This window comes from Leptonychotes weddellii, chromosome 1, assembly GCF_054177405.1.
Source record: "Leptonychotes weddellii isolate Sample4059 chromosome 1, ASM5417740v2, whole genome shotgun sequence".
Classification (NCBI taxonomy): domain Eukaryota; kingdom Metazoa; phylum Chordata; class Mammalia; order Carnivora; family Phocidae; genus Leptonychotes; species Leptonychotes weddellii.
The window spans coordinates 55,244,791-55,261,875 of NC_138369.1; the positions used below are offsets into that span (position 1 = coordinate 55,244,791).

The 17,085-nt window shown below is 41.5% G+C and overlaps 1 protein-coding gene across 25 annotated transcripts in view; it reads left to right on the forward strand.

The window, feature by feature from the left end:
- Nucleotides 1-16,623, forward strand: part of ARPP21 (cAMP regulated phosphoprotein 21) — a 154,644-nt gene extending 138,021 nt beyond the window's left edge. For all 25 annotated transcript variants that reach the window (XM_031024148.2, XM_081824054.1, XM_081823985.1 and 22 more), the window contains 2 exons: nt 14,883-15,031; nt 16,217-16,623. In XM_031024148.2, the coding sequence (XP_030880008.2) occupies nt 14,883-15,031; nt 16,217-16,474 (407 nt within the window). In that variant the 3' untranslated portion in view covers nt 16,475-16,623. The remainder of the gene's footprint in view (nt 1-14,882; nt 15,032-16,216) is intronic.
- Nucleotides 16,624-17,085: the final 462 nt, after the last annotated feature.

Here is a 17,085-nt window from a genome sequence, read left to right on the forward strand (position 1 = left end):
TGACCCTACAGACTACTCCTTTCAGATTCCATTGGCCTGGGGCTTCCAGGTGAGTTCTGGTAATAGAAGGCATCAGCAGCAAGAGAGCAGAGAGGGCTGAGAGAGATAGGTCAATGGCATCCTGGCTCCCTGCCTGCCTCAGAATGCGGGATGTGGCTGGTTCTCCAGATGGCCCCTCCAGCTCTTAAGGTTTCTGATAACACCAGCACTTCCCCTAAGACCTTCAGGCCTAAGAGTGAAAACAGTGCCCTCTCTGTTTTTAGGCTTTGGGTGCCTCCCTCACTTGCTCCCTTAACTTGCCTACTCATTTGGCTCTGCTCTCCTTATTAATGTCTCCTCAGATGGATCATTTGAGTGCAATTCTGTTGCCTGCCAGGCCCCTGAGGTGGGGGGTGGGAGAGAAAGCTTCAGTCCACTACTTCAGGGCTATGTGGCCCTAACCATCTACCCAATTCCTTGTGCTTCATCTCATCATCTGTAAAATGAGAATAATAATTGTACCCACTTACAAGTGCTTAGCTCAGTGAGTACAGAAAGGTGCGTCCGTAAGTATTACTACCATCTTTGATAAGATAAGGAGAATGCTTGCTTTTCCTGGGTTGAGTTAGTGCCAGGGTAGACCATACTAACCCATGCTATGACCTCCTGGGAAAGTCGCCTGTTGGTAAATAACTGCTAATATATGTATCTAAATATTAGGATACAGTTGGCCTGATAACTTTTAAAAGAGATGGTTTAATTCTAGTTTTTGCAACTCATAAGAGTTCCCTGAATCTCCAAAACTCTTATTTTCTTTCTCCCTAAGGCCCTACTGTGTGTTATCTTTGAAAAGTCTGTTGGTAGCTATTGCAGACAAGCTAGGTGAGCTTCAGGTCAGGTTCACGAGATATTTTCTCCAAGCTCTTAGTAATAAAATAGTAATAGCAGTAGTGTGGAAAGGAAATGGCATTCTCATTCAATTATGAAACACATATGGTTATTTCCAATATGACACTACAGAGTCCCTTAGTGTGAACATTCAGGAAACAAAAACATTCTGAGAAGTCCAGTCTGTCCTGCTTGGTGGAAGCATGATAGCATGTATGCTCCTGCAGGGACTAACAAGAAAATGAGATTTAGTCCCCAGGTTATAAGAAATTCTGTCTGTGATCCTGTGCAAGTGCTTTCTTCACCTGTAAACTTCCACCTCACCACCCAGAGCTAGCTGGACCAGGTAATTCCAGATCCATGGTCCACAGTCAAGTTGAATGACCACAGGCTTAGTGGGGGCCAACAAGAAAATTAGAAAAACAAGGAAAATTAGCTTGAACTGTATCAGGGAAAGTGAGCGAGGTCTAGGATTCTTGTTTGCCTTTCTTTTAGGACAAAGAACGGTTGAGGCACAGCCACAAGGCACATAACCATTGGTTAGCAAACTCACTGCTACAGCCTAAGAAATAGGAGGCTACAGACATCTTGTTTGGTTTCCCAGATGCCTCACCAAATGCTAACACATAGATTTGAGAGTGACAAACATAATCCATTTCCGATGCACTTTTCCTTCTCTCCTCCACTCCTTTTGTCAGCTCCTTCCCAGATTTCCTCCTCCTTTCCTTTTCTGGACCTATCTCTGCCTCCATCTCGACAGCAAGAGGTGAATTTAGAAAAGAGTTCTGGGCCCTCTTGATTTGCCATTAGAAGGAACTTCTTTTTTTCCAGAGGCAAAGGGGATAAGAGAAAGTCGTTGACATCTCTTCAGCTTTTTAAAGAAATTCTGCTGTGGAGTTGACAAATCCTTTGCCTCCTGCCACCCCTTGAGCAGGGGTCTGGGCTCTCTCTTCTGAGTACGTCACTTCTTCATTCTTTTCTTTCAAATTTTTGTTTGTTGGCTTATTTCCTATTATGTCACATTGCAGGATTCTTGTAGGGTCATTGTAGTAAGGGCAGTTTCTTCATCAGCACTGTCAAGAAATCTTGAAGTGCCGAGTGTAGAATCCTGGGCTAGGCAGAAATGCACAGTGCAGACGTTCTCTTCCTGAGGACTGTAATCTCCCTGGGAAGCAGGAGCTAAATAAGTAATACAATATAATCCAAGTCCAGACAAGATGGAAAGTGCAAAGAGCAGGGGAAGAGAGTCACACATGCTGGTCATTGCCAGGTGCTCAGTTACTGGGGTGTATCATACAAGAGGGCTCTTAGTCCATCCTAACACCCACCGAGAGGAGAGATGGCCTCCCACAGAGTGTGATTTGCCAGATCCCATCACTCATTCTATAAGGGAAAAATAATGAGTGGGTTAAACAACAGGAATTCAAGGCAAAGGTATTTTTTGAGAGCGCAGGCCCAGCAGTGGTTCTCAAAGTGTGGTCCCCAGACCAGCAGTATTAGCATCACCAGAGAACTTGTCAGAAATGCAAATTCTCAAGCCCCAACCCAAACCCACTGAACTGGAGACCAGTGGTTTATGTTTTCACTGGGCCTCCATGTTATTTGGAGACAGGCTAACACTGAGAACTGTGGACCCAGGGGAGAGTTCCAGCTGGGTGGGGAAGCAGGCAATCAGAAATGGAGACAGGATGATGAGGCAGGATTGAGTGAAACAGTGAGAACCCAAAGCTCTGAGATGCCAGCATGCTAAGCTTGCTGGGTAAGGATGGGCCCTGTACAGCACTTTCTCAGAGGTACTTCTAGGATAGCCTGCTGTCCTGCCAAGGATAAAACCCAAGGCTTTTGCCGGCTGGCTCTGCTAGACCCAGTGTGTTTGCATTATCTCCTTGCACCGAAGAGACCAGTGGTACATTTGGCCCAGAGGGCACCCTCTGCCTAAGGTTTGGAGAGCTAGCTGTGCCACGTGGGGGGTTCCTCTGAGGCCCGGAAGGGAACCTCAGGCAAGAAAGGTTGTGACTATTTTAAAATGCTCATTCTCTATTTGGGTGCTTCTAAAGCATTTAACTATGTGAAATGTGAATATCACCCTTGAATGCCTTGGGTTGAAGGGAAAAATTAACAAGTGAATGATCTGAATCATTTCTCTTCCTACCCTGGAGCAGGCCACTAAAAAAATGAAACTGCTCTGTCATGGGCGAGACAGCCTGCCCTAGAGGGATGATTGAAAGAGGCTTCAGGACAGACCATTTGTCCTACAATTTCATTTTCACTTTAATTATTGTGAAATCAGATTTAAGTGTTGACCATAGCCTCCAATTCCAGTCAGCTGAAGAGATAAGCCCATTTGTATTTGTGTGGACAAGGCTGAAGACTTCTGATTGCTGTCTTAATCCAGATGAAAACAACACTTTTAAATAACAGTTCCCTACATGGTAAGATTAAAGATATTTCTTATTGCTGTTACCAGAGATTACCATATCTATTATGTAGATGAGCAGAAAGTGTCTCTTCATTGTTTCAGCTTGTTTCAGCTTTGTGTTGATGGAAATTTCACTTGATTGTCTCCTTCAGGAAATATAGATCATGTCATCACATCAGTGGATTCTGTTGATTGATTTTGAATGGAGAGTTTGTGGGACCATGGGCTTCTCATTCACCTCTAATCAAGACTTCCTTCTTGCAATTCCATGTGAATCAAACACTAATCAGATTCATAAAATGAATAAGGACCTCTTTCCTTCAGATTCTTGTCAGAAGTTATCTAGGGTATCTTCTGTTGCCTTCTCAAAATTATGTTACAGTGCTTTGTCATGTCTCCTCATAAGCTCTCTGAGCTGTCTTGTTTCTTCAACCAATTTGGCAGAGAGGAAAGACTCAGGGTATTTTACTGTTGGGTCAGAGGAGGTATAAATTAGTGAGGAGGAGACACTGAAAGCTCTCACATGCGCGGGAAAGAAAATGCAGACCCTCTGTCACTCAGGTCCCAGCCTTCTTGGTTGTGTGCATCCCTTGATGTTTAATGTGCTATGAATCATGACAAGTTCATAGCTTTTCTTATTCTCTCCCAGATTTTTAATCTTTTTCTCTTTACTTCATTTTTCCAAAAGATAAAAACCCTTACATTCATCCCATGTTGAAACAGCAAAAACAAACCCACAAAATCCTGTCTACCTTATGCCCCCCTCTAGCTCTTTGCTCTGTTCTCTGCCCACAACTTGGTCTCACTGTCAGACTTCTCAGAGGAATCTCCTTTCTTCTTTTTCCTTCCTATCTGGCTGCTTTGCCCTTCACTGCCTTTGCTTTTGTCAAGATCATCAGCATATTCTTGAACTAAAGGTCTCATTCTTCTCTTTCTCAGCAATTCTACAGCTGTAATCATTGGCATATTTCTCTTTCTTGAAATACTCCTCTCCCTTTTTTGCTGACACCATTCCCTTCTGGTTCTTCTAATTTCCCCATCACTCCTCTTTCTTCTATTTAGGTGTTGCATTCTCAGATAAGTATTTGAATAATATTGTTCCTTAAGGCTCCATCTTGTTTGTCTTCCCAGCCTGTACTCACTCATAAATATACTGTCTTCAGGAGCAACTATGTCCTGATGACTTCAGAGTCTGTACCCCTAAGAGAGGCTGATGACCTGAGCTCTAGACCTCTTTCGTTCATGTGTTCCCTACTCATCTCCATTAACTGTCCCTCTTGTATTACTGCTAAGGCACTACGGTCAACTCCCCTAACCAAACCAGGGCTTGAGATTGATATTTGGGTTTTTCCTTTCTGTCCCTGCAGCTCCTAGATGCCAGTGTTTGATGGTTCACATGCTAAGTATTTCTCCGAGGTGTCCATTCACTCCACCCCTACCAATCCAATGCATATCTTCATTGTCTCTGCCCTAGATGATTGCCATGGCCTCTGAGGAGGAGATTCCCTACCTCCAGGTATGCAACCCCCAAGTGACTCCTGAAGAATCTTCATGAAATGGCCATCCATCATTTCATTGTTAGGTTTATAAGCCTTACATGGCACCCTAATTCTTTCAACATTAAATTTCAGTTTTATAAATGGTGCTCAAGACCCTAGGATTTGAACACAGCTTCCTTTCTCTCCCCCTGTACTGCCTCTCCTCATTTCTAACCTGCCGCCACCTCTACATACTTATAATCCTTGAACATATTCCCCACATCTTTGGGCTTTTCACATGTTGCTCCGTATGCTTTACCTCCTTTATCCTGATTATTCCCACTTCACCCCACCCCATTAGCAAACACCTACTCATCTTCTAATACTAGGTTCAAAATGATCTCCTGGAAGCCTTCTATCACATGCTCCCCATTTCGTCACTCTCGCCACAAGTAAATCTCCCTGTCAGTGATGCTAGAGTCTGAGACCTGCTTCTATCCTAAGGCCATCCTAGTGTACTGCAAATTTCTGTTCATGGCTGGTCTCCACCACTTCCCCAAGCTCTGTGAATAGCTCTTATAATCATTCTCATGCCAAATGTCAAAGAGCAAATAGTAAATAAGATTTTAGAGGGAAGGATAAAAAACACGAAACTGAATTGAACTGAAAATTTCATTGCTTTTGAATTTAGGTCAGTGGTATACCACTCTGCTGAGTTGTCTCATTCTGGCTTACAAGAACAACCCTTAAAAAAATCAGGAATCTTTCCAGCTAATTGTTAAGGTGTTTGTAGCTTGAAATGGGCCGTGGGGGACTATTTACATCAGAAAAATCAGGGAGAAGTGCAAATCAGGGCTTTTGTTATTCAGAGTCAGTTTTCCAGTGGATGACTGATATTCATGATGGTGGTACAGTCAATTAATCCATGTTCATGTCCATCAAGCATGCGATACCACTAAAACTCCTAGATGGCACTGTGGGTCAATTCACACCCTGAGTATCTCTCAGTATCTGTCCCTTCTCTCAATTCCTACCTGTCTTGCTTTAGTTCAGGTCTTCATTGTCTGCACTCTAGATCAAGCAGTGCTATTGCCTTCCAGAAGACTGCCCCTAGGACAATATTTTTGTTAAATGTACCACTAGAATAAGGTTTGGATAAGAACCCTGCCAGTCTCGGGCGCCTGGGGGGCTCAGTTGGTTAAGCGACTTCCTTCAGCTCAGGTCATGATCCTGGAGTCCCAGGATCGAGTCCCACATCGGGCTCCCCACTCAGTGGGGAGTCTGCTTCTCCCTCTGACCCTCTCCCTTCTCATGCTCTCTCTCACTCTCTCTTTCTCAAATAAATAAATAAAATCTTAAATAAATAAATAAATAAATAAATAAATAAATAAATAAATAAATAAAAGAACCCTGCCAGTCTGGAATTGAAGAAAAGAAGATAATTATTTTTGGTGACTTGGGAAAAATAACATAAAGGGAGCACTTTTGATTCACCATTAGTCGCCTTGAACTAGTTGTTCTAGTTGTAGTGATGGGTAGGTTTCTACAGATGGAATCTATGTTCACAGCACTTATTTTCAAAATATTCAGCCAGGGCCAAGTTATACCCTGTAGCCCTATGACAGTGACGGTCATTTGATCACAGTGATGTTAACCCCATGGCATTTGACCTCACAATTACCCTGTTTGAGCCAGCTGATTAACAGCAATTCATCAGTGAAGATACCCACCAGGGGGGATGATATTATGTGGACAGCGATTAGAGCCTTTTTCCACCTTGACTTTGCCCCAAGCCTAGTCTGGGGAAAGAGGTCCTCACATCACCTCCACAGCAGTTGGCTGTCACCCAGCCTGGCTGTCTTATGGCCACAGTTCATTCTGGCAGCGATGCAGGGATGCAAGAGCGCCAGTTTATCTTCGAAGCCATGCAGCCTTGCAGCAGCCTCATTAGGAAAGTAAAACTGCGGGTCTTTTATGCAGCTTTTCTCCCTCTGGGTTTTTGAAGCTCTCTGGCTGTCAGCACAGAACTCTGGGCCGGGAAAGTTCAGAGGATGACTTCAGTAATACGACAGCTTCTTCCATTTAAAATGGGCTTCAGTGCAGCTTCTCCCGGTGGCGTTCATTCAAAGTCCGCTCATGATTCATTCCTCTAGTTGTTCAACAGTGTTTCTCATGTTTGCCCTTACTTAAAAAAAAAAAAAAAGAGAGAGAGAGAAAGAAAACCAGCTTTGTAGTTGCGATAGCATGGATCAGGATGGTATAATTGCAGTGAAGAGGCCCCCGAACTGGCAATAATAGGCTGGTTCATGTGATGTGTACTGCCATTAGAAAATGACCCATGCATGGATGTTCTCAGGGGACAGGAAAGAGGCTTTTAAGAATTACACTCTGTGCTGTATGAAAGCTAATGAGCAAAAGAACAAGTGTGAAGAAAAACTACTGCTTCGGGAAGCATAGTTCCACTTAGAGCCTGTCACAGCCTTCCTCAAATTCATTAGGATGGACTGGTCTTTGCCAGGACGTGTGCTGCATTACCTCTGTTCCCGCGCAGACTCCCTGCAGGTCATTCTGCATCATGTTCCTACGAAATTAACACCACAGAATAATAAGTGGCAAGGAAAAGAAGAGGATCGGTGCAGAAGAAGCCAGCAAATAAGGTGGAGGCAGACATTTACACAAAGATGAAAGAAGTGGTGATGGGCTTTAACGGGTAGAGGAAAAATAAAGCAGTTTCTTACCCTCCTCTTTTTGAAGTCTCAGGACCGTTTTGTGCTATTTTACTTCATATGTAAGAACAGAAGAGTATCTGATTATGATTTCTAGGCTAGGTATTTTTATCCCATATCTTAATTTTTTGACATGTTTAAAGATAAAAAATGTCTTCCAATCTAGTCTATACAGTTCTCCTGTTTTAAAAGTCTTACTTACGGGGTGCCTGGGTGGCTCAGTCATTAGGTGTCTGCCTTTGGCTCAGGTCATGATCCCAGGGTCCTGGGATCGAGCCACGCATCAGGCTCCCTGCTCAGTGGGAAGCCTGCTTCTTCCTCTGTTCTTCCCCCCTACCCTCGCTCATGTTTGTACTCTCTCTCTCTCTCTCAAATAGATAAATAAAATCTTTAAAAAAAAAAGTCTTAGTTAGGGCTTAGGTCACATAAATGGGGAGTGTGGCATAGAGGCAAGTGCTTCAAAAGGTAAACACCTTGCTTGTCAAAGTTGAGCCCACTTGGTGACACTATCACACCTGAGATTTGTCACCTGGGTGTTGTATTAGAACAGGCCAGCATCTGCAAAGGCCAGAATCAGGTGTCTTCCTTAGTATTTGAGGACCCTCTGGTTCTGGGAGGCCTGAAGGGAAGATGTTGAGGTGATCTTCCACCTTACATGAGGGTGGGGTGACAGGCAACGGGCACCGATTACCCCAAATCCACCTCTCTAAAGCATAAGACAGGGGTTCCTCTTTCAGGAAACCATAGCGATACCATGCTGAATATCCATACTCTCTACCCAAGGCCACCTTGAACATCAAGGTACTATAGGTAGATGAAGCCAAAAAGGATTCCCTGTCTTAAAGACAGTGGCCTAGTAACAAGAAGAACTCGGGAGAAAAGTCAGTTTCGCAGAACTAGGAAGCGTGATTGCAGTCTATAAACTCCAAAAGTATAGCCATCTCTAAGTGGCCTGGGGGATCTGGGTTTCTCCAAGCCTTCATCTGACATCCTAGGTCATTTTGCAGAGTCTCTGTGTATCTCCCTGGTCTTGCCTATTTCTGTCTCTCAAAATGATTAATATCAGTTTTGTTTCCAAAGGCCAAGTGACTTTCCTAGAGGCAACCAGCTGCCTAAAACAGTCAAATGATTACCTTTATATTTAATGTAGGCATAAGTTTCTTTTACCTTATATTTTAAGATCAGGTCTTCAAAGATTGTGAAGCAAGCCACTATTTGAAATGGTCCTAGTAATTGAAAACTATAGTATCAGCTTATTAGAAGTAAATGACGGGGGGGCGCCTGGGTGGCTCAGTCGGTTAGGCGTCTGCCTTCGGCTCGGGTCATGATCCCAGGGTTCTGGGATCGAGTCCTGCATCGGGCTCCCTGCTCGGCTGGGAGCCTGCTTCTCCCTCTCCCTCTGCCCCCACCCTCCCCCACTTGTGATCTCTCTCTCTCTCTAATAAATAAAAATCTTTAAAAAAAAAAAAAAAGTAAATGACGGGACTAGAGTCTGTTTGCCTCACCCCAAGCCTATTCCAACCCATCTGCCTGTCTAGTATCCCCTAATCTGACTAATAAAACTTTAAAATTGTTATTGAGCAGTATGAGTTGGTTTTGACAGGTCAGACTTTGATTTTCTTTCTTTGATACTAACAAGATCTTCTTCAGCGAACTGTGGATCAAAAGTCTTGTCCTCTTAATTGTTTCAATTATTGAGAAACAATCAATGCAATAAATGACCATTGAGTACCTGCCACACTAAAGGAATTGTTAGGGTATGAGAATTAGGAGAATGTATACTAAATAGTACTCCAATTTAGTGAATATAGGCAAGGTTGCTGATGTCAGTAAGCCACAACTAAAATTCAAGCTTTCCCTCCTGGTAGCTGTGTGACCTTGACAAAACCCCACACCTCTCTAAATCAGTTTTCTCTTCTGTAAAAGAAATTTAATAATAGTGACTATTTCCCAGGATTGTTGTGATAAAAGGTAAAAGCATTTAATTCACTGTTTGGATTAGACTAGGTGATCAACAAAAACAGCTAGTTAGCTAGTTTATAATGGAAAATCTTCAAAGAAAATCAAAGTGTAAAGGAATTGATAGGAAACTGAGAAACAGAACTGGGAAAATACTGAAAAATGGCCCAATGCACAAACTACAAAAATTCAGCAAAGGGAGAGGCCAGTTCTGAATAAACGTTTTTCTTCATATTCTTCACCAGCCATGACACAGCTGAGCTACTGTAATTCCATCTCAAAACTGTGTACAAAGAGCAGAATTTGGATTCATAGACAGCTAGCATGTTCCCTAGGAACTTAGACAAATATTTGTATCTTGGTTCAGCCAAGATAAACAATTTTTGTATTGACAAATCAATTAAAATTAATTTTAATATTTGAAATTACATCCCGGCACATTAAGACTATTTTACTTAATTAACACAACATGTAAATTACACTACTTGGGTGGGTTGGGGGAGACAGGAAGAACTGGTTAGCTTCTCATTAATTTGTTCTAGAGATATTTGCTCTCTTAACTACTCATTTCCCCATCTTCACCTCTGTAACCAACAGTAGCTGAGACAACCGAAAATACAGTTTGCTACTTTGTCATTTCATTCATTTCAAAAGGTTGGATCTGTAACAAAGTATTCAAATACTGGCTAAAATAAGGTCAGTCACAATCATGCCAATTTATATTCCCTAGTCAATTTACATTCTGATTTTTCATAATTGTGGTATATCAAGAGAAATGTTTCCTTGACAGAATATTAATGAATAATCCTCAAACTACAAAGAGTGTTCGATAACTGTTGTATTTTAGTAGAAACAGTATTAAATTTTCAGATTGATCAGATCCAGACATTTTAAATCGTATAATCCCTCAATCTTAGCAGAGTGCATTCTTTTATTTGCGAGGAGACATTTGTCTATTCCTAACCTTTTTACCTTCGGAAAGCAAATGATGCATGTGACTCAAAAATTGAATTAATCTTGACTGAAAAAGAAATAAAAATAGCTAATGTCTTTATGATTTCCATAGCAAGCCTACAGGGCAGATAGTGTTGCTGTTTCTCTTTTGTAAGATGCATTCTATCTTGCTAATACTCAATAAATATGGGAAACCGATCATTTCACAGCTCAGAATTGACAAACTGGAGCACATTTGTCATTTGAATAGACGAGATAAGCAGGTTGCCACCAGCTCTGCCGTCTCTGCCTTCAGGTGTGTTGTGTCCTGGGCAGACACTGTTAGTTCATTCTCAGGTCACTGCTAGCACATTTCTATTGGTCTCTTTCCGGACCAGGTCTCAGATTCACATTCCAAAAAGCCTCCTGTCTTAAGGACCATTCTGCTATCTTCTGTAATTTAAAGAAACGGGCACCTCCAATGAAACCATTCCAGGTGTAAATCTCTTGCCTGGGGAGCGAATTGAGAAATGAATGGGATTCATGAATATAAATTGGGCTTTCTTTACACGTAAGTTTTCATTTTGCAATTGTAGAGCATTTTCCGCTCCGCAGAAATCTTTATGTGCCCTAAGTGTGGTTACCACAGGAACCCCAGTGCAGAGCTGCTGTTACTGAGTATTTACATTCACAGGTCATGAGGCAGAGGAGGCCTGGGGAGGGAGCCACTGCAGTGCACTGCATCAGTCCTCTCAGCAAAGATACATCTCACCCTCAGGTCTGTGCCTGTCCTGGGATGAGGCCACACAGCCTCCTTAGGCTTTTTCTCTCCTTGAATATTATTTGACATGTCCTTCCTCGTCCTATCAAGACATTCTGTTTCTGTATGTCTAAACAGCTCTATTATCATAAGACTTATATCCCTTCACCCCAATTTTGGTTTAGAGCTGGTGCAATAAATGAATCTCTCAAAGGCCACCTCAGTTTAGTTTTGAACATTTTGAAGAAGACTCTGTGGGAGGCTGGAAGGATTCAGTAAGCAAATACATAAATAATCTCTAGAAGCAAGGCCACTGCACCTCTCCCTGCCCCCCCTCGCCTCCATGTCTCCCCCCTTTCTGTTCCCATCTTAGTTACATGTGTCCTGCAAAAGGTCCACTGAGACCAACAGGGCTTTCACTCTGTGACCAGATATAAGTGAGAATTTTAAAAGACATTCCTCACTTTTTCAACCTGTGCTTTGAATCTTCAGCCAGAAATAAGGCTCTATTATATTTACCATTACGTAGACTACAAAGTGTGTTCACACATTGCCTATTCTTTGCTGTGGAATTAGATGGTGAGGAAGACTGTTGGTGATGAATTGTTTACATTCGTACCAAGTTGTTTTCTTGCATGTGTAACAGTTCTTGCTAGCATGAGTTTGATATGGCTAGGAATAATGTCGTAGTAAAAGTAAAATAGCAACAGAATTTTTCAGGACCAATAGATACATGAATTAGAGTGGAATCTCTAGATAATGGAAATAATAGAAAACAATTGTTTGCAATGACAAGCATTCCTCAGCGATGCTGTGGGTTCACTTCCAGACCACTGCAATGAAGTGAATATCGCGATAAAGCGAGTCAAATGAATTTTTTGGCTTTCCAGTGCATATATGTTTACACTATACTGTAGTCTATTAAGTATAGCATAGAATCATGTCTAATAATGCAATGTGTGTACTTTAATTAAAAAATACTTATTGACGGGGTGCCTGGATGGCTCAGTCGGTTGAGCATCTGACTCTTGATCTCAGCTCGGGTCTCAATATCAGGGTCGTGAGACGAGGCCCATGTTGGGCTCCATGGAGGGCATGGAGCCAATTTAAAAAAATACATATATATATATATTATATATGTTATACATATGTATATAATATATATACATATATAATATATATAGCTAATATATATATATTTTACATATATGTATACATATACATATATATGTATACATATATTATATATGTATACATATGTATATAATATATATATACATATATAATATATATATATAGCTAAAATATGTTAGCCATCATCTGAGCTTTCCATGACTTATAAACAGAGATCACAGATCACCATAACAAACAAAATAATAAAAACATTTGAAATGCTGTGAGAATTTCAAAATGTGACACAGAGACGAAGTGAGCAAATGCCCTTGGAAAAATGGTGCTGATAAACTCGTTTGAAGCAGGATTGCTGCAAACCTTCACTTTGTAAAAAATGCAGTATCTGCAAAGCACATTAAAGCAAAAGCAAAGCTCAATAAAACAAGGTATGTCTGCAATGTAAAATAATTTTCTCCCAAGTGCCTCTGTATACGAGGCATTCAGGGAGATAGTGAGGACCATGACATGGCCTTTGTCCCAATTTCTTGTTCCTGTCTGGTGGGTTTTCCTTATTGTATAACCTGCAAACCTTCTAAGTATGCAGCCCCCTGAGCTGATGCTCTTAGTCTTACATGGGCCTACAGAGCATGTCCAGGGAAGGCTTTGACTGTGTACCATGGACACAAAGTAGATGGAGGGGAGATGGTCATTATTCTTAATTATATTCTTAATATGTGGTGTCCTCACAAGAAGTTAAAATAACTCTGTAAGTTAAAACCACTATGGAACTGAAGTAGGGTGACTACTGTGAACACAAAACAATGGAATATGTAAAGAATATCAAAGGGTGATTTTCTAAATTCCACACTTGCCCAACCCAGTGGCAGGCACAGGTCAGGCCTCCCAGCTTGGCTTTTCCCCAGGCCTCCTCTCTTAGGTGTTCCATACAGACTGCACTATATTTCCATCTAGTTTGGCCAACGGAGCTGATCTCCTAACTCAGTGACTCTTTGCAAGCCATTTTCTCCACGATATTTCTAAGATGAGTACATGTAATTTTATGTATGCCAAAGGATAGCAAGATATTTTCCTCTGCAAAGATTATAATATAATTTTACCTGTCCTCGATATAAAGTTAAAACTGTCACATGCACTCAAAACACAGGTTATTTATTAAGAATTGAGGGGCACCTGGGTGGCTCAGTCAGTTAAACATCTGACTCTTGGTTTCCAGTCAGGTCATGATCTCGCCATGGTGAGATCGAGCCCTGTGTTGGGCTCTATGCTCAGTGCAGAGTCTGCTTCAGATTCTCTCTCTCTCGTCCTTTCCCTCCTGCTCACATTCTCTCTCTCTCAAATAAATAAAAATCTTAAAAAAAAAATGAATGCATATTGAATAGGAATTTTTTTACCCTTTGTTTAAATTTTCAAAATCTGGTTGTAAAACATATTTCAGTGTTTGTGTTAAAAAAAAACCCTAGGATTTTAGGGGTGCCTGGGTGGCTTAGTCAGCTAAGCCTCTGCCTTTGGCTCAGGTCATGATTCCACGGTCCTGGGATCGTGCTCTCTCTCTCTTGCTCAAATAAATAAATAAAATCTTTTTTAAAAATCTAGGATTTTAAAGATTTTCTCTCAGAGAATTGTATTAACACAGCAGTTCTACTTTCTCTCAAGTAGTCAGTATGGTTAGTAATATGAGCTCTGGAAGGACTTCTTTCATATCATGAAGTCAATCTGTTTCATTTTTCTACCACTACATCATTTTCACCTAAATCATTACCTTCTTCCCAGAATTTATAAGACTAGTGCACTTCCTTTAAGAATGCATTTTAAACCACTTGTGGTGGGGATTAAAATAATTGCAACAAATAAATTATGATCCACTTAAAAAAAAAAAAAAAGAAACCAAAGCAACTGACCCACTCAGAAGGACACAGTGTATAAAAATTTTTTAAGTGCTGTATTCTGTATTATCTATTGTATGTACATGGTCACTTATTAGAGTGCTTTACCAGAATGTTCTCCTGGGAGCTAGTGTTGAAACAGAATAAAAGCATGCCATATTTTTCTCTTGTTGCTGCCTTTTGTCTAAGGCAATGGACATTGAATTAGTAAGGGTAGTGAATCATTTTATTCACTAAAACGTGGAAAATAGAAAGTTATTAGGCAGTTTGATGATCTCTGGGTGAAACGAGTTTGTGCAGAAAGGTGAGATAGTAAGAGAATGAGTCAATTTAATTAGAAAAAAAAACTTGATAATTTGTGAATACTCCAAATATCCTTGAAACAAAGCAAACAACAAATCATGAGAAGTGTAATTTATAGCTATCAAATGCCAATAGAGGTTACCATGTTTGTGCCGTAAAAAAAATCTACAGTTGTCACAACGTGCTCATTGGACCATTCTGCATGAGATGCAAATATCAGCGAATTTTTTGGCTTCCTACTCTTGTCCACTCTTAGAGCAAAAAACCACATTTTTGGGAAATAAGCATTTGGGTAACACATTGCCAACAGGGAGATCGAGATGTCTGAAGGCTGCCTTGTGAACAAGTGCTTGTACCCCATGAGATATTGCTTGTGCTCTTCCTGGGGCAACCAGTTCAAAAGGTGGTTTTTCTTTTCAGGTTACCAGCCAGTCTTGTCTGGCCAACAGGGGTTCCAAGGCCTCATAGGAGTGCAGCAGGCACCCCAGAGTCAGAGCGTGATGAGCAACCAACCAGGAGCTCCGGTGCAAAGTGTGATGGTCTCCTACCCAACAATGTCTTCTTATCAGGTGCACATCAGCAGCTTGGAAAATTGTGGTTTAGAAAGTAGCACTGGCCAAAGTAGAGGCTATGGGTATGTCCCGTGTTGGGTGGATAGCAGGGTGGGGATGCTATGCCTAGCCCCTGTTGATTGTTGACTTTGAATTAAGATTATAAGTAGAAAATGGGATGGGTATGCTTCCCTAACTACTGTGGCTTTTGAATGTCCTGCTAAATGTGGTTCTATATAAACTTCTATTCATGGAAGAAAAGTCTGCAGCCTATAACGTTTTAGTCATGAAGACCTTTGGCTGTTCCGTTGTAATTTGGCTTATTGGGAAAAAGCCCTCATGACAAATTTCCACTCATTTTTGTACACAGCCCCCCAAATTTCATTTTACCACAATTTTAAGTTAAAAGAGGTGTTCAAATGGCATCTCAGATTTTTCAAAAGGCATGGATAAGGTCTATACCAACCTCATTTTCTAGACTCAACCCATACTGGGTATTTTAAAAATGTCATGCATCCTTTTGTGATTTACATCCTGAGATACCCTGAAAGTGGAAGTGAAGGGTTAGTGAAATGCTTTGACCATTAAATTTAGCTGCACCAGCTACTTCTGGCCCTCAAACAAAGAAACAAACAAAACAAAACAAAATAAAAACCCTATCCTCCGTCCTCCTCCTCTGACAATCCTGACTCACATTGTCTCAGTTTAACCTCTGGCTCCATATTGGATGTTCTTTAAAGCTGCAGGTTGAGAGTGAGGCAGGTGCCTGGGACAAAAGCCCCTTTTGCTGTCTGGCTCCAGGCCACTTTGTGTGCATGAAACCAGAATGGGAGTGTCGCTTTCCAAACAGAAATTCCAAGCAAGTAATCCAAACTGCAGCCCCCAGCGGGTAAGGAGGGAGGAAAGAAGGAAGTTTTGAGCTAACTCCTTCTGAGCCATCACCACACATATCCCAGCACCGTACATCAGCCTTACAATCTTTTCGGTGGCACTTTGCATGGGTGTCATTATGCAGATGGCCGAGGCAATCAGCGAGGTTGAGGGACTTGCCCAAGGTAAAACAGCTGATAAAAGGTAGCGCTGGGATGGGTGACCAGTTAGGTGTTACCCAAACGCTTGAGTATTTTTCCTGACCGCATGGTAGCTCACGGGACAGGCAAACTCAACCTCTTCATGAAGGGCTCTCTCTTGTGTCTTCTACAGGTGCCAATGACCCAGGGTTCTCAAGGACTGCCCCAGCAGTCATACCAACAGCCAATCATGCTACCTAACCAGGCAGGTCAAGGGTCACTCCCAGCCACTGGAATGCCTGTTTACTGTAATGTCACACCGCCGACCCCTCAGAACAACCTTAGGTTGATCGGTCCACACTGCCCCTCCAGCACTGTCCCCGTGATGTCGGCTAGCTGCAGGACAAACTGTGCAACTATGAGCAACACCGGGTGGCAGATCAAATTCTGAGTGCTCTGGCTGTGCTGCATTTTTGCGACCTTACTCATGGCCTTTAAGGGAAGAGGAGCGAGGTGGGAGACTGGCTGAGGACTCAAGTATTCACTCAACACTCAGATGATTGCTGCTGGTATTCTGTAAAAAAACAAACAAAAAACAAAGACTAATACAAACATTAGCTGGTTAATGGTGCATATTTCCGTCATGTCTGCTAGGTATGCCTTTATAGCTTAGCTAGTGACATGAATTCATCAAGGTAAGATTTTCTCCTACCACTGAATACCACTGTGTAGATTATAATATCCCTAATTTGGATTATTAGTTTTGTACTTTGTGTTGAGTTTGTGATGCTAAAAGTATTTAAAAATGATATACTGAAATCACATTGTACCAAAGCTGTAATGGAAAAGAAAAGAATTGATGAATGGAAGGAATAATTTATATACACTATAGAGTTTTCTTTTTTAATGGATATATACTGTATTGTAGTGTTTAATCAAAATAAAACTATTTGACCTTATGGAGGAAGGTCATGTTTTTACCACCAGTTTGGTTCACTCTCTCTTCCAATATGTGTTTGCTTATGTGTCACTGTTATCCCCTTTGAACACTATTTCATGAGT